This window comes from Pan troglodytes, chromosome 3, assembly GCF_028858775.2.
Source record: "Pan troglodytes isolate AG18354 chromosome 3, NHGRI_mPanTro3-v2.0_pri, whole genome shotgun sequence".
Taxonomy (NCBI): Eukaryota; Metazoa; Chordata; class Mammalia; order Primates; family Hominidae; genus Pan; species Pan troglodytes.
The window spans coordinates 27,213,003-27,234,530 of record NC_072401.2 but is presented as its reverse complement, the minus strand read 5'-3'; the positions used below and the strand labels follow the sequence as shown (position 1 = coordinate 27,234,530).

Genomic DNA, 21,528 nt, shown 5'->3' with positions numbered 1-21,528 from the left:
TTAATTGTAGATTTGTCTGTTTTTCCTTGCAATTCTATCAGTTTTGCTCCATATATTTAGAAACTCTGTTATGCGCATAAATGTTTAGCACTATGCCTTCTTGATGAATTCACCTTTAACATGATAATGCTTGCTGCTTTGAAATCTCTCTAGTTTACTTTTGATTAGTGGTAGCATGATCTTTTCTCACCCTTTTACTTTTAACCTAATTGTGCCTTTATATTAAAATGGGTTTCTTGAAGGCAGTATATAGGTAGGTCTCATCTTTTTTAATCCAGTCTGACAATCTCTGCCTTTTAATTGAAATTTTTGTATTTAGATTTTTTATTTAATGTGATTATTGATATGGTTGAGTTTTAATCTACCATGTTGTTTTTTTTTCTATTTTTCTCCATCTGTTTTTTGTTTCCTTTTTATTCCTTTTACACCATCTTTTGAAAACATATTTTATGATTCCATTCTATCTCCTTTATTAGTTGTAACTCTTTGTTCTTTTATTTTAGTGGTTGTTTGAAGATTTAAAAAATATACGTATTTAACTTATCACAGTCTACCTTCAAGTGATATCATACCATGCATATATAGAATAAGAACCTTATGGCTGGACTTGGTGTCTCATGCCTGTAATCCCAGCACTTCTGGAGGCTGAGGAGGGTGGATTGCTTGAGCTCAGAAGTTCGAGACCAGCCTGGGCAACATGGTGAAACACAGTCTCTGCAAAAAAAAAAATACAAAAATTAGCCAGGTATAGTGGCAGACACCTGTAGTCTCAACTACTCCCTGGGAGGCTGAGGTGGGCGGATTGCTTGAGTTCAGGAGGTTGAAGCTGCAGTTAGCTGAGTTCACACCACTACACTCCAGGCTGGGTGTGAGAGCAAGCCCCTGTCTCAAAAAAAAAAAAGAACCTTAAACTATATATTTACATTTTCTAATCCTACTTGCTGTTGTGCTATTGTCATACATTTTACTTGTACTTCTATATAAATCTCATGATTTATTATTATTGCTTTACACTGTTTATTTTTAAAATAGATTTAAATAATAATAAAAAGCCTTTCTATTTACCCACATGGTTATTATTTCTAGTGCTCTTCATTCTTTTATGTAAACACACATTTCCTTTTAGAGCCATTTTTCTTCTGGTTGAAGGACTTCATTTACCATTTCTTTTGAGGCATGTCTGTTGGCAAAGATTTCTTTCAGCTCTTGTAGGTGTAAGAAAAAATCTTTATTTCATATTCATTTTTGAAAGATGTTTTCACTGGATAAAGAATTCTAGATTGACAACATTTTTCTTCCAGTGCTTTAAAGACATCGGTCTACTGTCTTCTAGCTTGTAATATGTTGTCATCCTTAATCTTGTTCCTCTCTACAGGACAGGACTTCTTGGGCTGCTTTTAAGATTTTCTCTTCATAACTAGTTTTAGCTAAATTTATTATCATGTGTCTTCTTGTAACTTTCTTCATGTTTCTTCTGCTTGGGGCTTGTTGATCTTCTTGGACAGGAGAGTTTTAATTTTCATCAAATTTAGAATATTTTTGCCATTATTTTTTGAGATATCCTCCCCTGCTTCCTTTGGAGATTTCAATTACAAGTATATTAGGTTGTTTAAAGGTGACATACAGATAATTGACTATCTTTTTATTATTTTATTTTTAGTTTTTAATCTCTCTGTATTTCATTTTGGATAGTTTCTATTGCAATATTTTCATGATTCACTAATCTTTTCTTCTAAATTGTCTAATCTGCTGTTAAAATAAGCAGTTCCTTTTCATCTTAGACACTATTTTTTAAATCTAGAAGCTTTTTAATACTTTCCATGTCTCTACTTAACATGGCCAATTTTCCTCTGGCTTCTTTAACAAATAGGACAAAGTTATAAAAAGTAATGTTCTTGCTTATACATTCTATCATCTGTGTCATTTACAGTCCCTTTTGATTTATTAATTTTGTTCCTATCATGAGTCTAATTTTCCTGCTTCTTTGCATGTCTGGTAATTTTTTATCAAATGCCAAGTATTGTACATTTTACTTTGTTTGAATGCTGGATATATTTGTATTCTTATAGCCTTGAGGTGTGCTGATATGGGGTTAAGTAACTTGGCAGTCATTTAATCCTCCTGAGCCTTGCTTTTAAGCTTTGCTAGGTTGGACCAGAACAGCATCTAGTTTAGGAATAATATTCCTTCCTGAGGCAAAACCCTTTTGAGTATTCTACCCATGAATGCTGGTAGGAATAGCCACTCTTCCTGGCCTGTGTGAGCTCAAGAGATTACTCCTTTTAATCCTTCTGAGTAATTCTTTTTCAGCCTTGGATAGGTTCCTCATGTGCATGTTCTGAGGAAAGCTCCCAGCTGAAAAGTTGAGGGGATCTTTTGCAGATCCTTAGAGTTCCCTCTCTGTGCATCTCTCTCCTCTCTGGCACTCTGTCTTGTGAACTCCTGTCTTGGCCTCCTGGAACTCCTAATCCCATCTCTTCAACTCAGCAAGAAAACCAGGTTCCTCCTGGGTTCCTCCTTCTTATGTTGCATCATGGAAACTTTCCACAGGCAGCAAGTTAGGGCAACTGTAAGGGTCACTGTTCTTAGTGCTTGATGTCCCATATCTTGAGAACTATTATTTTGTATAGTCTAGATTTTGAGTTGTTTCAGATGAAGGGTAAATGGGTAAATTTGATTCTGGTTACTCCATTGTCTTAATCAGTGCAAGCTGCTACAACAAAATTTAGCAGCAGGGTGGCTTAAACTACAGAAATTTATTTTTCACAGTCTGGAGGCTGGGAAGTCCAAGATGAATGTGCTGGCAAGGTAAAATTTATTCTGAGACCTCTAGTCTTGCCTTATAGTGCCACCATCTTGTTGTGTGCTCACATGACCTCCTCTTTGTGTGTGAGAAGAGTGAGAGGGGAGAGAGCTACGTTCCATCATGGTGGCTCTACCTTGATGACTTGATTACCTCTCAAAGGCCCTGCTTTCTATACCATCACATTGGAGGTTAGGGCTTCAACATATGACTTCTGGGAGTGGGGCACAAACACTCAGTCCATCTCGGACAGAAATGGAAATCTATTCAAATGGTGTTTTGAGGAAGACTATCTCTGTAAGATATTAATAGTTTGTGTATATGCAATTTTGAGAAACTGTGGGATGAATGGAGTTATTCAGGTTGTTTATTGCAGGAATTCTCAGAGTATATAATGGACTAATGTGCAGTATAAATCTCCATGAGGAAAATACAGCACAAAACATTTCATTTATTTATTTTTTATTAATCAGTTGACTGAAATAGAGTCTCACTCTGTCACCCAGGCTGGGGTACAGTGGCATGATCATGACTCATTACAGCCTTGAACTCCTGGGCTCAAGCAACCCTCCTGCCTCAGCCTCTCAAAGTGTTAGGATTACAGATGTGAGCCTCCATGCCTGGTCTCGCAGATTTATTGCTCATGAAACCCTAAAAATGGCAGAGCACTTCTGATGTGTCTTATTGTTCTGAGCTTGATATTTTATGCATCACTACATACCTATTAATTGTACGTCCCTTGATGATAAGAAGAGATTTCTTCTTCTTCGTAAAGTGTTTAGTATTAAATATTCTATATGGATTATCTCATTTAACCTTTAGAGTAACCAGACCTATTTGGTACTGATTTACATTTTGTAGATGAAGAAATCAAGGCTTAAAGGTTAAGTAATATTACCAAGGTCACACAGTTAGTAAATAGTGGAGCTGGGATTCAAGTCCGTGCCTGGTAAAATCTAAACAAAAAATATGGGTATATTGTGAAAATATTTGTTTGCAACAGTAGTGACTATTCCTTCTGTCTCCAGTCCAGGTGTTACTAATATGCATAGTTCTCTACAAAGCATGGGTGTAGAAACTCTCCCCTCTTTCAACTACCTCCCTCACATGGCATAGGTGTCTGGTGGTTACTTAGGAGTGGAGAAAGACCTGAGAATCTGGAAGGTGTCCTCACACAGTGGTTGCGTATTTATATTGGTAAGAGAAGTCTGGAAGGTCAACCAAGGTATTGTTCCTATTCTCTAGCTGAGGCCACTGAACTTGTCTTAGGGCTGAAACGCTGGGTTGGCCTTCTGTTGTGGAGAGTATAGTTCCTGTTCCTCATACAGTGCTCCATTACAACATTTCTGTATTTGGCCACCAGCCTGGCATTATTCAGACCTCTGACAGAGTTGGGGAGCACTCTCAGGGTGAAGTTCTATTTGCCATCCTCAGACTCAAATCTTTCTTTCCAGACATGTATTCAGTTCTTTCCTCTTTCTTTAGGCTCTCACACATGAAATACTCATTCATCTACTTTTCTCCTATGCTAGGGGAGGAAATCCATCAATGTAAAAAATAGTATGCCTCTCTCCATATCTCTGTCTTTCACATACACTCTCCCCACCTCCCCACCATGGGTCAGTCCATCACCCAAGTCTTGGCAGTGTATTGTGCATGTGTTATGGGTGCAAATTAAGTTGTGTATTGAAAAGAATTGGTTGCTTTATATTTCAAAAAAACCTTGCAGTGATTCCATTTATAAAGGAGGAATTATTTTGTCTGAAGATAATCCCTCCCCATGCCCGAAGTAAGTAGAAACAACAAATAGGCAGAAGTCAGAAGAGAAGAGAGGAGAACCAAATTCACTAGATGAGAAAAAATAGGTGAGTCACCAAACTAGTGTAGTGATAGAGCAGAGACTACCGCAACTCCTGCTGTCTAAGAAGCAGCTGACTTTGATTAGACCATATCAGGCTTCCTGAGGCAGTAGATGCCCCTCCCCAGAGACAAATGATCTAGACCACAGCAGTAAAGTTTATTGCTCAATCACCTCTGAGGAGATGGTTCACCTACACATCCCCGTTTATTCTACTCCTTATCAGAACTTACTCTCTAGGCATCAATTACCTAAATACTTTCTTCCCTTTATCTGACCTAATTTGCTCCCCACTTCTCTCATCCCCAAATTCCCCTCCTTAATAAACCATCCCCCCCTACCTCTTTGGAATTCCCAGCCCCCAATATGAGTTCATTAAAATCCTGGGTTTTTCAATCTCTTTTCTGGAGATCTATTCACAGTCTCACTTAACTAAAAGCAGGCTATATCTTGGGGACATGGTTTCTCTGAAACCCTTTCAAACTTTTTTTCTCTCCTCCCCGAAAGTGCTTCAGCACCAACCTTACTCCTCAATGCCAATTTTAGAGTGTTATTCCTCCTTCCTTCTTGCAAACCCCCTCTGCTCCTTTGAGGCTCATGCCATCTGGTTCTACTACTCTTCCGCCTCCATCCTGCTGTCGCCTACTAGTAGTCTCTTGGTCTTTCCTCCTCATTCTCAGGGAAGTGAGCTTGCAACTCAGTTTTCTTCTTTATTCCTACCCTACTCCTATTGTCCTTTGTGGCTTCAACATGTACTCTCATGATTCATCTAACATCATGGATTCTTGGTTTTTTGACTTCCTCATATTTTCAATGATATTTTCTTCTACCCTATTTCAGCTATCCATATGCCTTACATTTTTACATCAATAAAAATGGCATCATCTCCAAAATTTCAAATGCAAATATCACATTCTGACTACCAATATTAACCTTCCACGTTATGTGCCTTCAAAATTACCATTCTCTCAGAAGCACTTTTACTTTTTTGTTGTAACCTTTAATCCATTTACCCCTCTTTATCCATATCCATCACCAAACCCTCCTTACCTTTTATTTCTCTTCTTTTCTAGGTTATATTCCATGACCCATCATTATAGGTTCTTCCTTGCAAACCTCAACTTCTTTGTTCTGTTGAATGAGATTTGGAGTCCAATAAACTGCACTCTTCTTTCTGCCTGAGTTCAGCACTACTTGAGAGAGAAAATTAAAATCTAGGCTGATGAAAGCAGATGAAGATGATATATCATCTTTCTTACTGCTAAAGTTAATCCCAAGGAATGTGACTTAGTTTTATAGCAAGGACTTTTAAAAACTGAGTTAGTCATGGGCTCCTCAGCTTTGAAAAACTGAGTTAGACACAGGCTCCTGAACAACTACAGCCATCTCCTTCCCCACCCCCAATTCCATACCATGGGATCTGGACTCTGTAAAGCTCAGGGAATAGAGGAGCAGTGCAGAACTGTTCACTGTGGGCAGCTAGATTCTGTGAAAAAGATGAGAGAAGGAGGTTGGCTTTAAATGCTCACTGTCATATCCCGACTTCATCAATAATATAATTCATTCTTCTCCAGGGGAGGAGGGAGTGAGGGTCAGCAATCAGCCAAAATATTACATCGATAAATATCTTAAAATACTTGTTAAACTTATTCAAAAAAGAAGTACATTTCATTTAAAATTAGGTGAGCTGTAACACTTTTATACTTGATTGCAAATTCTAGTCAGCAAATAAGAAATGAAAAACAACAGGCATACATATTTGAAAGAAGCAAAATTGCCTATTTATAGATAACATACTGTACATCACCTAGGGATGCTGCAAAAAAGGATAGTAGAAGTAGTAAGTTCAGCAAAGTCTCAGGACACAAGGTCAATTATACCAGCGAGCTCCTTCCACACGGAAGAAAACATTAGGACTTGGTGATATACTTCCCCTAACACCCCTCTTCCTCTATCACACTTGCCCAACTTTCTGTGGTCTTTTCCCTGTCAGCACCAGAACAGAAGTTTGTATTCAAGATACTTTTATGTATTTTATCTTACTTGTGTAGACCCAGAAAATCTGAGACAGGTCTCAGTTAATTTAGAAAGTTTATTTTGTCAAGGTTGAGGACGTGTGCCTGTGACAAAGCCTCAGGAAGTCCTGACGACATGTGCCCAAGGTTGTTGGGATGCAGCTTGGTTTTATACATTTTAGGGAGGCATGCGCCATCAATCAAGTACATTTAAGAAAGACATTGGTTTGGTCCAGAAAGGTGGGACAACTCAAGGCGGGGAGGCTTCAAGGCTATAGGTAAATTTAAACATTTCCTGGTTGACAGTTGGTTGAGTTTGTCTAAAAACCTGGGATCAACAGAATGTTTGGGTTGTGGAGACCAAAGTTTTATCATGCAGATGAAGCTTTTAGCTAGTGGGCTTCAGGGAGAACAGGCTGTAAAATGTTTCTCATCAGACTTAAAGTCTGTGTTGATTTTAATGCTGGAGAGGTATAGTGAGGCATGTCTGACTCCCACTTCCCTTTATAGCCTGAACCAGTCTTTCAGGTTAAATTTTAAGAGCCCTGGCTGAGGAGGAAGTCCATTTAGATGGTTGGGAGGTCTTAGAATTTTATTTTTGGTTTACATTCGATCATTATCAAAACCACACAAGAGAAATTAAGACAGGCAGAATCACCTATTTTATAAAAAGGGTTATTAAAACAAGTGAATTTGTTATTTTCATATGTTACAGTTAATACAGTAAACTTAATTTAGCTGCGAGGAGACAGATTATCTCTTATTGCTGTCACAAACTATGACCCACATAGGAGCTCAGAACAATACAACATTATTATCTTACAGTTCTGGAGGTCAAAAGTCCTACAATCAAGGTGTCGGTAGGGATGCATTCCTTCTGGAGGGTCATGGGAGACTCCATTTCCTTCCAGCTTCTAGAAGCTGCCTGTATTCCTGGCTCATGGCCCTTTCCTCCATTTTTAAAGCCAGCTGTGTGACACCTTCAAATCCCTCTGTGACTCATACCCTCCTGTTTCTCTGTTTCACTTTCAATTATAAGAACACTTGTCATTCCATTGGGCCCACCTGATAATCCAGGATAATCTTCCCATCTCAAAATTGTTAATAACATCAGCAAGTCCCTTTTGCCGGTAAGGTAACATATACAGTTTTCAGGAATTAGAACATGAATATCTTCGAGGAACCATTATTTTTCCTATCACAGGAAGGATGGCGCCATTACTTTAAGAAAGAGGTGCTAAGATTCTATTTTCATAGGGGGTACTGTCTCTTACCACATTTGATACTGAAAAAGCAATCACACGAATACCTGTATACATTGAAGGTCCAGCAGAGTACCTTGCTCAGAGTAAGTATTCAATGTTTGTTGAGTAAGTATATGTACACTACATATCTAAGAAAAAAGTTTTAAGGATAAAGAATAGTTGAATAAGTAATTAAAAACCATTTTATAATTAATATGACAAAGGCACTGATAATACCTGAAGCCAACTGTTTAAGTTAAAAGGATAATTTTAAGAAGCCATGTGAATGATCAGCAACATAAAACTTAATCTATCTTCTCTGTATGTCAGTATTGCTCCCTACCTCCTTCTGAATCTGTCTCACTTTCCCCTACTGTTTTATTTATTTATTTATTTTGAGACAGAGTCTCACTCTGTCACTCAGGCCAAAGTGCGGTGGTGCAACCTCGGCTCACTGCAACCTTCATCTCCCAGGTTCAAGTGATTCTCCTGCCTCAGCCTCCCAAGTAGCTGGGATTACAGGCATGTGCCACCATACCCAGCTAATTTTTCTTTTTTTTGTACTTTTAGTAGAGACGGGGTTTCACCACGTTGGCCAGACTGGTCTCAAACTCCTGATCTCAAGTGATCCGCCCACCTCAGCCTCCCAAAGTGCTGAGATTACAGGCGTGAGCCACCGTGCCCATCCTCCCCTACTATTTTATAGCTAAATTGGCCAAACTATTGTTTATAAATATTGAAAAATATTTGTTAAACTTATTCAAGAAATAAGTACATTTCCTTTAAAATTAGGTGAGCTGCAACACTTCTGTATTCAATTGCAAGTTCTAGTCAGTGCATAAGAAAAGAAAAAAAGCATACCTATTTGAAAGAAACAAAATTTTATTTATTTATGGATGACATACTGTATATATGGAAAATCCCAGGGAGGCTACAAAAAAGGATAGTAGAAGTAGTAAGCTTAGCAAGGTCTCAGGATACAAGGTCAATATAAAATATCAATTGTATTTTACATTTTAATAACAAAAGATTGGAAATTGAAATAAAATACCATTGTTTAAATACAATAGCATCAAAAAATGTGAAAGAAGTAGGGATTTTAACAAAATATGTGCAAGAACTGTACATTGAAAACTACAAAATATTACTGAGTAAAATTAAAGCAGATCTAAATAAATGGAGAGATATGCCATGTTTATGGATTGGAGGACTCAACATTGTTAAAGATATCAATTATTTCCAGGCTGATCTATTAAGCCAATGCTATCTCAATAAAAATTAACGCAGACTTTTTACTTCTTTTGGTGCAGATTAAAAAGTTCTTTAGAAATGCGAAGAAGCTAGAATGGCCAAATAGTTTTAACATACGTGAATAAAGTTAGAGGACTTACACTACCTGATTTCAAGATTTACTATAAAACTACAAAAATCAAGAGTGCAATATTGAAATTAGGTTAGACAAAAATTCATGAACAGAATAGAGGGTCCAGAAACCAGCCCATACACATAATCAGTTAATTTTATACAAAGGTACTGATGTAAAAGGGAAAAGACAGTCTCTTCAGCAAATGATTTATATCCACGTGCAAAAACAAAACCTCAACCCTTAACTTGCACCATACACAAAAATTAACTTGGAAAAAAAGCGATCATAAACCTAAATGTATGAGTTAATCTTTAAAGTTTCTAGAAGAAAACATAGGGAAAAAAATATTTGTGACTTTGACTTAAGCAAAGATTTCTTGGAGAGGAAGCAAAAAATATAAACCATAAAAGAAAAAATAGATAAATTGGATCTCAACAAAATTAAAACTTTTTCTCTTTAAAAGACAGTTAAGAATATTAACTATCTCATAGTTAAGAAAATTAAATATCTTATAGGCTGGGAGAAAATTTTGCAAACCATATGCTACATCCAGAATAAAGACTCCTTACAACTTTCTTTGTTTTGATACAAGGTCTCCCTCTGTCATCCAGGCTGGAATGCAGTGGCGGGATCACAGCTCACTGCAGCCTTAACCCCCAGCCTCAAGCGATCCTCCCACTTCAGCATCCCCACCACTCCCACCAGTAGCTGAAACTACAGGTGTGCACCACCATGCCTGGCTAATTTTTTTTGTATTTTTTGTAGGAATGTGGTTTTACCATGTTGCCCAAGCTGGTGTTGAACTCCTGGGCTCAAGCCATCTTCCTGCCTTGGCCTCCCAAAGTGCTGGGATTATAGGTGTGAGCCACCACACCTAGCCTATAACTTAGTAAGATCATTGATTTAAAATGGACAAAAGATTTGAACAGATACTTTACAAAAGAATATGTATAAATGGCAAATAAGTATGAAAATATGCTCAATATCATTAGGAAAATACAAATTATAACCACTTATTAGAATGACTAATATGACAACACCAAGTGTTGGTAGTAAGGATTGGGAAACACTGGAACTCATATACTGTTGGTGGCAACGTAAAACAGTAGAACCACTTCAGAAGAGTTTGGAGGCCTCCTTCTAAGTTAAACACGTGCTTACACATAACCCAGAAATCCTACTCCTAAGGTATTTACCCCAGATAAATGAAGATATATGTCCACATGAAGGCTTGTGCACAAATGTTTATAGTAGCTGTATCCATAATACACCCAAACTGAAAACAACATGAATGTACATTAACAATGGTAAATAAAAAAATTGTGAAATACTCATACAATGAAATCCTAGGCAGTAGTAAAAAGGAATGAACTACTATCACATAATATGGATGAATCTCAAAACATGCTAAGCAAAAGAAGCCAGACACAAAAAAGTACATATGGATGATTCCATTTACGTGAAACTCTAGAAAAGATGAATCTAATCTTTAGGGACAGAAGCAGATCAGTGGTTGGAGTGAATGCGTGTATGGGGGATTGGATGGGGAGGGGCACAAAAGGAACTATTTTGGTGATGGAAATGTTCTATATCTTGATGTGGTGGTGGTGACATGGGTATATACATTTGTTAAGCCTTATAGAACTGAACACTTAAAATGCATTTTATTTTACATAAAATATACATGTAACTTTATTGTACATAAATTATACTTAATAAAGTTAACTTAAATGAAAAAAAAGAGTGACTGAACCATTTCATTTTTTCCTCTGAAAATATTCTTTCCTTTTGGACTTCCAAAGGCAACTCCGCTAATTCCTGTATCAGTAAATGAGTGAATTAGAATAGATGATGTCATTCGTTCATTCAATAAATATTTACTAAAGTCTATTATGGGGCAAACACAATGCTAGATTCTAGAGATATATGGCTGAAAAAGAATCCAATTTTGTCCTCAAGGAGTCACAGTCTAGTGGGAGTGAAAGACAAGCTAACTTGATTATAATACATCTTATGTATATGTAGGGGTTAAGGATTCTTAAGAGAAGCAGTCTTCCCTGATGATGCAACACCTGAGGTGGGTTTTGATGTACAAGTAAGAGTTAGGTAAAGAGGGAAGAGAAGGCATTCTAAGCAGAGGAAGCTGTAAGGGCAAAGGGCCAAAGGCAAAATATGTACCTTGTATTAGGTACTTCGAGTAGTTCAGTAGGTATGAAATATACAATTTATCCTTGTAAGGTCATGGTTGTGTCTTGATTAGAAGAAGTTAAAATATACTACTCTAGTTTGAGCAGTGTGTAGACAGGGGTTCTATACCAAATAATGATACCCCTTATTATTGTGCATCACCTAAAAGGAAAATAACTGCCATCAGTTAGGATCCTTTCTGTTGCAAAGAAAATCCTTTGGGTCTTGTAAAAAAATAGTCCAGAGGTAGACTGGTGCAGCACGATCTGGGGATCAACAAGGCCAAAAGAGCAGCTTTTCCTTCTCTCCATTCCTAGACTGCAGCAGCTACACACCCTACATTCTTTCATTTTCATATCCAGCTTCCCTGAAAGATTAAACCAAAGCTTCCTAATTAAGTTTCACTAGCTCTCATTGGTCTCAATTTTGCACTGGTCCTGAAGCAATCCCCATGGCCAGAGGAACAGTACATGGTGACTACTTGGCTAGGACCCAGAGGTCCTGGGGATGCAAGTCAGCCTCACCTGATGCACATGGGGAAGGGGTAGATCACTAAAGAAAAATCAGAGCATTTGTGGAAGAAGGAAGACGAGATACAAAGGAGAAATTATGTTTTATAGAAAACAGATCCCAACAATTTCTGAGTAGGTCAAGGGATACAGACATATATGGACAAATTTCTGCTTGCATCTTCCACATTTAGGACAGACAAGTCAATGAAAACTGCCTTGAGAATAAAGTGACAAAATCAGAACACATATCCAAAAAGCTATCACTTAATACTATAAGCATCATATGAGTGATGAACAGTTTTATGAGAACAAGGAGAAGGGCATAATTAATTTAATTTACAGGCTCCATGGTATCTTCACAACAGAGAAAAATTTTGGGGGAAGGCCTTGAGAAATGGAGAAGATTTTGGTGGAGACAAAAATAAACAGCCATATCTGGTTGAGAATCAGCATGGAATCTGGAGAGGCTGAAGTACAGGATAATGGATCATTGTGGGAACATAGGAATGAAAAGACCAAGCGATGAAGAATTTTTCCTGTTATGCTACAGAGCCCAGCCTTTATCCTTTAAGCAATGAGAAGTTGTTGAGTTTTTCAAGCATAGAAATGGCACAATCAAATCTGCATTCAGAGAACTATAGGACTAGACTAGACTAGACTAGACACTTCTTAATGCAAGAAGGAAGGAGATAAATCTGGGGGGAGAGAAAAAGCTAAATTCTGAAGTAGAAGGCTGAGACAACTCAAGCTTAATGGTCTCTATTTTCCCTGCAAAATAGGAGAAGAGAGCACATGCTGAGTATGGGGTGTTGTGAAGTTAAGACAAACTGGAAATTTCTATTAGCCAGAACACTGCCTTACCAGAGCATTCTCAACAAAACCATTATTCAATAAACTCTTCCATACTATAAAGTCATAACATATCACATTAGTGGGTGAACTGACACCCTGAAGAACCAAATACAATTTGCCTATTAGGCTCCATCAATGCCAATGTATCACTGTTTACTCCAATCTTTGTAATCACTGGCAGAGCAGATGTGAAGGGGGTGTCAGGGGTTGGAAGGAGATGGCACAGGAAGTTGCAAGAGGAAGAAAGCCAAATGAGGGAGCCTAAGGAGGCGTGGTTAAAGATGGAGCGGACAGGTCCGGTGTGGTCACTCATGCCTGTAATCCCAGCACTTTGGGAGGCTGAGGCGGGTGGATCACTTGAGGTCAGGAGTTTGAGACCTGGTTGGCCAACATGGTGAAAACCCGTCTCTACTAAAAATACAAAAACTTAGCCAGGTGTTATGGCGCATGCCTGTAGTCCCAGCTACTTGGGAGGCCGAGGCAGGAGAATCACTTGAACCCAGGAGGTGGAGGTTGCAGTGAGCTGAGATCGCATCACTGCACTCCAGCCTGGGTGACAGAGCCAGACTGCGTCAAAAAAAAAAAAAAAAAAAAGCATGAGTAAGGCAGCCCGATGACCCTCAGTGCAGTGTTTTAACAAGCAGCCAAGAGCACAGCTTGGCAGAGAGGGGTCTGCGGAAGCAGCAAAGTGGGTGGTTGTCAACCAGGTCTGGCTTTGGGATTCAGATTCAGATCTACTGCCTAGAGCCACCTGTTTCAAATGAAAGGATCTGCTATGGCATGGTCCATTCATCTTTACAGACATAGTCTTAAACTATCAGGTTAAATGATAGAAATGCTAATGAAGTTGTGCATTCTTCATATATCATCTTCTACCACTTGACCTTAAAATGTCATATACAAACTAAGTACCAACAATATCCTTCATTTGCTTGGTGCTTTGCAGTTTAAAAAATTACTTTCAAATATAGTATTTTCTCATTTGGTCCTACAGGTCCTTACCTACCTGCAAGGTAAATGGAGAAGATACAATAAGTTCCTACCATTTGTTGCCAGCCCCTCAACCCCAGTTACAGATAAGAAAGCTTACATTATCTAGGGATTTACAGGAGGACCAAAATTCCCCCATCTGAGGACCAGAATTCTCCAATCTAGTGTACTAGACTATTACGTTGCCTCTTTTAAAAAAGCTAATGCATATTCTCCTAAAGAAAAAAGCCAAAGATGGGCATATCTGTATGCATGTGAACGAGATCATTTAAAACTCACTCTCTTCCTAATATTTAGCCATTTTCTCAGAGTAGATAATAGTCATGGGTGTGTGCTTGTCCTGTCAATTAATGTGCATTTGCAAACAAAGAATGACAAAGCATAGGATTATAACTGCATCACCTTCAAAAGCAATAAAATGGGGTTTATTAATAATCAATCATGGAATAAATTATTATTCAGCTCTTAGTAAATCAACAAGCGTTTTTCCTAATACATACTGCCAAAATAAAAGACTCATAAAATACATTTGGGTAAAACTTAATAAAATTCTAGGCAATCAATAAGCATATCAATCTACTGATTTACAGTTTTAGTGAAGTGATCAGCATCTTAAATTTGAAACTAAAATCAAAGGACAATAGTTTTTGGACTTTTTACCCCACATACTATTATTCCATATTACAGAAATGGTAGGTCTTTAGGAAGTAATACAAAATAAGACCCTTCACTTATAATAAAGCCCAAAATAAGGCTGATGCCTTGCATAATGTCTGCAGTTTAGAATGAATGCCTACTACCTACTTTTAATCTCTCTCAGCTGCTCTGCCCTAGAAGTAAATCTTGTTAAACCAAGCTTCAGCAAAAGTGAATGGGGTTTTGACTCCTCATTCTCTTGGGTGTCTTCCTTGTATAGTTACAAAGTAACAGAAGCTGGCAACAAGCATCGGCAATGTCAAGTCTTCTAAGCAAGAGAAGGAAGGTTGAGAAGTGAAAAGGGATCACCTATAATTTTCTGACTTTCAGAGAGTCAAGCATAAAATATTGTCAGATGGAGACAATTGTATTCGACCTTCCCCAGTAGAGATGTTTAAAGAGAGAAATAAAATGGAGAGAAATGTAGAAAATCCCTGGGGTGTAAAAAGTTGCTTAAAACATCATTTAAGCAACTTTTGAATTCCTACTTAAAAACATTATCTTTTTCAAGTGTTCTCACACCCTACCCCACCCCTGGCTCTTAGTGAGGAGCAATTTATGAGACAAAACAATACATTATCTAGAGATAAATTTATAAACTGACATAAAAGAATTATCCAAGAAGCTACATTACCTCTTGAAGTTTATTACAGTATCTTTAGTTCTTATTGCATATATTATTACATGCCATTTACAAGTCAGGATTATATATATATTATAATATTATATATATAATGCTCAATTTAGCAGAAGTTGTGTTTATTGCTTCTCTCTTGAAAATCAGCAGCATGCGATGCAATATTTGGTGCAGAGTTATTGTTTCAAAAAGTGAGAAACGACTTAGGTTTAACTGAAGAGGGAACATGATATTTATTGGCTTATATGCAAAGTTTCATTTTGGTTTTATGCAGAGTTTGCATAGTTCATGATTTGTTTCTAATGAAAAACTAGATGTGTTGTCAGTGACTGTGAAGAAGATCAGGTGACAGTAGCAAACAGAAAAATTTGAAGAAGAGGCATAACTTTTAAAGTAGAAAGGTCAGCAAGAACTGCCTGAAACAAAAAATAAAAAGAATTATTAATAGCAAAGCGAAGTCTATGAAATAAGGTAAACATAATTACAATGTAATTTTGACACTAAGCTCCTTCTTCGGATTTGTCCTAAATCTTAATACTAAAGCTACAACTTTCCTTCTCTTTTCAGAATATCTTAATGTTAGTACATGTGCAAAATGCTGAAATGTGCTGTAGAAAATAACCTGGATGTTAGCCTCAGTCTTCTTCAAATATACAAGGTAGCATGAGTTTATAACAGGTTTAACATTTCAACTTGCTTCTATAAATAAGCATACATTATGAATCCTAGTCCTGTTATTCTAGTGTAAGGAGTAACTGACTGCAGGAAATCATTTTGAGATGGAACTAATGTTTATTCAGTTACAAGATGCATAAACATCCTCTTCCCTTTAAACAAAAATGCAGGCAGCTATTTTAAGGAAAAATTTATATTTCTGTGAAAGATAACAAATAGAATAATACAGTAAACACTATTTAATTGAACCATATTTCAGGTATAAATTATACCACTGAAAAGAAATCAGCTTTAAATAATTAACTCACAATTTAAAATAACCAAAAAAGCCCATGTATCTTCACTATATCATCCAAAGACATGCTCTTTAATTCTCTCAAGTGGTTTTTCTTCTGTGAAAATAATGCATGGACATGAACGATAAAAAAATGCAACATAAACCCCAATTGTTTCCATTAAAATTACCAGGTATCTGGTTTCCCATATGGTTATAATGGTTTCCTATAATAATCTTGTTTATTACTCCTTCATAAGAAGACTTTTCTCAAGTAATTAAAGAAATTTGAATCCTTAAGTATTATTAGCTCAGAACTTAACAGGTTTTACCCGAGTTAAAAAACCTGGCTACAAGTAACGCGTGTCCTATGCAACAGACACTAAAATGACAGCCTGGCAATCTCTCAGAAACTATTTCCATCCCATCTGAGTGAAACTTATCCTTACTTCAGCTGCAGCCAGTGATGTCACCTCCATCAGGTTCACTGCTCGGAAAGCAAACACGGCAGCTGCCAGCACTGGAAAAGAATGCACACTACTTCAACTGCTGGCCTACTCATCAGCCCGGCATGGTTACTGCTATGCTATGCCCAAAATCCACTGCACGGAAACTCAGAACTAGTACTTTACACAACCGACCACACCCCCGCATTCTGAGTTAAGGTCTTGTGATGAACGGAAATTGTCTGCCCTAGAGGACAGTGCCTGATGGCCAGACAAACTGAATACCACAGTTTTGAGAAAAAGGAAAATTCAGTGTTCTTAAAAAAAAGCCATTTTATAAGTTATTTCTTTCAGACCTACAACTTAAACCACTTTAAAATGGCATGAAGATCTAATGAGTTTTTTTTGTTTTTGTTTTTGTTTTTTGGTAGAGATGGTGTCTTACTATGTTGCCTAGGCTGGTCTTGAATTCCTGTGCTCAAGTGATCGTCCTGCCTCACCCTCCCAAAGTGCTGGGATTACACGGGTGAGCCACTATGCCTGGCCTAATGACTGTCTTACTGATTAAGGTTTATTTTGGTGCAGGTATTTCTTACTGATATAGTAGACAGGCTTCTGAAACGTTACACGGAGGCTGAATTTTTAAATAGATTATGTTTCATATGTAACAAGGAGGTGTCCTGATAGAAACATGGCTTTAAGCCTTTTCTTAAAAAATATTTTTATAATTTTTTGTTATATTTTTATACACAGCACTGACTTTCTTAGAGTGTCACAAATGGATATATCTGTAGGGAGGGCTGCTGTGGGATTGATCCTGACATTTAATTTAATGTTGGCTACAGGAAAAAAGAAGTGAAACTTCAAAAAAATCCAAACATTACAGGACAACTTAAAGGTCAATAATATACATTAAGTAGAAAACAACACTGGAGGCCAAGCATGGTGGTGCACACCTGTAGTCCCAGCTAACTGGGAAGCTGAGGCAGGAGAAGTGTCTTGAGCTCAGGAGTTTGACAGCCTGGGCAACATGGCAAAAACCCGTCTCTTAAAAAAAATTAAAAACAGCATTTGGATTATTTTTTCCATTAAACATACACACATGGAAAAAGAGTAATGCTAACATGCAAAACTTATATAACCTACCATAAAACTGCATGTGAGGGAGTGAGTCATAAACAACAGAAGGACCCATTTGAAAGGCAGGTGACCCTGATAAGGAGATGGTACTGCTTGGAGCTAACTCTTGACTTATCTCCTTTTCTCTCCATCACCAGTGATGGTAGTGGATTCTCTACCCAACAAGTCATTGAAGTTTAGGAAATTAATGGTAAGAAATATTCAAAATACTGGGCACAGTGACTCATGCCTGCAATCTCAGTGCTTTGGGAGGCTGAGACAGGAGGATTGTGTGAGCCCAGGAGTTGAAGAACAGACTGGAAAGCAAAGCAAGACCCTGGTCTCTACAAAAAATTTAAAAAATAAGCCAGCCACTGTGGTGCATTCCTGTAGTCCCAGCTACTCGGGAGGCTGAGGCAGAGGATTGCTTGAGCCCAGGAGTTCAAGGCTGCAGTGAGCTATGATTGTGCCACTGCGCTCTAGCCTGGGTAACACAGCAAGACCTCGTCTCAAAAAAAAAAAAAAAAAAAAAAAAAAAAAAAAAAAAAAAGAAAAGAAAAAGAAAAAGAAATATTCCAAATTATTTGGAAGACTGGTTCCTAGGTATACTGCATACCTAATGCAAACACATATATTTTTTAAAATACATTTTTACAAAGAGAATAAGTCATTCTCATACCAATTCTGTGAGTTAAATACTATTAATAGCCCATTTTACTAATATAGAGAGTGAGGCATAGTAAGTGGGGTGACATGTTCAGAGGCACCCAGGTAGAAAATAGTAAAGCCAATACTCAACCTTGGCTCTGGAGTTGTGCATCTAACCACTATGTGAAGATACTATTGAGACTGAAAGTAAGCAGCAACTACTCATCTCTGACATGAAAATCTGTGTGCTTTCCTAAAAATCATTGGCTCTGCTGTCTATCAGAATGGCTTTCCAGAGATGGCATGAAGGATGCTGCTACAGTGGTCCTGGTCATTGTGCCTGAGGAACAGAAGTCAGCAGCCAGGTCTCTTAATTTCCCCAGATAAAGGCCAAGTGCAACCAGTAACTGGGAAGCACAGGCACTTTTCTAGGGGACTAGAGATTTTGGACAGTCGGGCAAAAAAGCATTAGAACTCGTTAGAGAGAAAAATTCTGGAGAAAAAGATGAGAATGGTAAAATTTTAAAAGTCAAGTCAGCTGGAGTTAGTGAATATGTAACAGTAGATACAAGAGATCTGCAACAAAGGATTTACTCCTTAACTGAAATGGAGAAAACATGAATACTTTAAAGTCACTGAGTTTCATGTTTACAAGAATATCAAAGAAAACTATTTCTGTAGACCAGCAATTTTTTACCACTTCCTAATATCTGGAATCATATTTTATATAGTGCAGGCATTTTAGCAGTTAAAGAGTATGATTACTACTTCCTTTTTTGTATATAATTGAACATAGTTGCTGAAAGCTTGACAGTCTGGCCAAATTTTCTGCTCCAGCAGGAAAGAGTTTTACACAGTGGGAAACTGTTTCTCCAAAGGTAGATAAGAAGGGGAAAAAAAGAGCAGTTCACTAATTGGCCTCAGCATCCAAAATGCTTATGTGCTCATAACCTTTATTTATCTTGGTGTCACATCACAGAAGTTCCTTTCCATCTGCCTCATGTTTGGTTTGCCCAGCCCTTCCACAGAACAGGTTTGTTTGCCAGGGAGGAAAGGTCTACACTTTGGGATATTTTCAACTGAAATTATGCTTCATATGAAATATAGAGGCTCTAATATTTTCTTTTGGTCTTATTACTTTAATTCTAAGCAATTCTATCGATAACATTAAGATAACTTTGCTTTAAACTGTTCTTCAAAAGGCTCTAATTAATTCACAATTAAAGCCAGTGACATTTATGAAAATATTTCTCAAGACTACATAGTAACCCACTTGATCAGAAAAAGGTGATTCCAAAATACTCATACCAAAAGTATATGAAATAATCAAAACTAATTTGTATACATTTACATGAAATTATCTACCCTGTGATTCTTTATCTGAATTCCATGGTAGGGGAGCTTCCTTCAGTCTAGTTCCACTTCTAGATGTTCCAGAATTCTTCCCTGTAGATTTTTTTAAAGCACTCAGGGAAAATGGGTGGAAGCAATAATGCAGACTACATTTCTACCTATTCTTCAGTAACCTTTTTTTTAATTATTGAGCTCACAGAAGAGTGCCTGGCTTACAGCAAATACAGTATTCAACATACATTTATTTCTCTTTTCCTTCAGTTTGCTAAGGGATGATAAGGCACAGAATGAGAGAATTTAAATTGAAAGAGGGCTTGGAGGTTTTCTAATTCAACATTTCTTTCAAGGTATGAAACCTCTTGACCCTTCACATAACAGTTAAAGAACCCATTCTACTTTTTGAAAGTCCTAATTATTAGAAAATATTTTCTTAGACTGAACCCTCCTTTTAAACATGCTTTAACGTCTCTTTAAAATGATACAGAAAGCTATACACAGTAATCTTCAAATTTTCTGGCACACTCAGAGGACAGACATTTGGTTAAAAGTCTACAATTCTCTCACTTGAGAAATGACAGTAGAAAACAAGGCTACTTAGCTTGGAAAATAGAAGACTTTGGGGAGAGGCGAAAATGTGAGAGTAGAGAAAACATGATAATTACTTTGGTTTAATAGGGGTACATGTAATGAGCCATATTATCCAGAAATGAAATGGGCCATGAGGTAAGGCAGGGATTGCCCAGTACTGAAGTGTCCCAGCAGAGGATAAGAAAGGCTTGTGAACAATGTTTAGAAAAAGTTATACTCAACACCCTTGAGGATTCCTTCTCTTGCTAGATTATATATGTTACTGCCATTCAGCCAAAAGAAATGAGGGCAGACCATTATTTCCTAAATCCTATTTGTATAGGATTTTTAAAAAATTGAGACAGAATACTAGAAGTTACTAAAAACATTAATCAGTGGTATCTCTGATTATACCAGGGTAATTGCCACCCAGGGACATATGCTACCCAGTAACTATAACTATAGACTTCTCAGCATTCAAGAATATGTTAAGGCTGGGCCTGGAGGCTCACACCTGTAATCCCAGCACTCTGGGAGGCCGAGGCGGGTGGATCACTTGAGGTCAGGAGTTTCAGACCAACCTGGCCAACATGGTAAAACCCCGTCTCTACTAAAAATACAAAAATTACCTGAGTGTGGTGGCAGGCGCCTGTAATCTCAGCTATTCGGGAGGCTGAGGAAGGAGACTCTCTTTAACCCAGGAGGTGGAGGTTGCAGTGAGCCAAGATCGTGCCACTGTACCCCAGCTTGGGCCACAGAGTAAGAGTGTCTCAAAAAAAAAAAAAAAACAACCCGAATATGTTAATATGATACCTAGAGAATCTTCCTATCATATTCTTCTTCAACTAAGCTTTATTTCCACAGCAGCCCAGAGAGGTGATTTTATAATGCTATCAATTTAAGGTATGGAAACATTCTGCCAACTTTTCTGATCCCTATCTATTGTGAAAACATTGTAATTATTATTTGAATTTCCTGGTAATCTCACCAATAAAATAGTTGAGTCTATTGTGCACAAGAGAAGCAAAATAATATAATTAATAAGAAATATATGCCTTCTTTGTAATCATATAATTGCCTTGGGAATACATCTGTTGTAAGAACTGCTTAATTATTAAATAAAAGATAAATTTGTGGCTTTGAAAAAAAGATGAAATAGTTTTTGGCCTGAGAGAATAAAAGGGGAAACTCAGCCACCAGGGAGGAAGTCAGAGACTGTTAGCAAAAAGGAAAAGGTTTTAACTTCATTTATAAACAGACACAGAAGAGCTGAGGTTTCAGCCATG

The 21,528-nt window shown here is 37.5% G+C and overlaps 1 protein-coding gene across 18 annotated transcripts in view; it reads right to left on the bottom strand.

Annotated features, from left to right (window-relative positions):
• Positions 1–369: 369 nt before the first annotated feature.
• Positions 370–21,528, bottom strand: part of TBC1D19 (TBC1 domain family member 19) — a 185,504-nt gene continuing 164,345 nt past the window's right edge. For 7 of the 18 annotated variants that reach the window (XR_010156505.1, XR_001716812.3, XR_001716817.3 and 4 more), the window contains 4 exons: positions 16,559–16,629; positions 6,074–6,147; positions 5,712–5,854; positions 370–714 (listed from right to left, as the gene is read on the bottom strand). Coding sequence is in view for 6 of the 18 variants with exons in the window: in XM_063809445.1 (XP_063665515.1) it covers positions 16,147–16,227; positions 16,559–16,629 (152 nt within the window). In the remaining 12 variants the exon portion in view is untranslated. Of the gene's footprint in view, positions 715–5,711; positions 5,855–6,073; positions 6,148–15,153; positions 15,577–16,143; positions 16,228–16,558; positions 16,630–21,528 lie in introns of those variants that run through there. The other 11 variants (XR_010156508.1, XR_001716813.3, XR_010156507.1 and 8 more) reach the window with 5 other exon arrangements.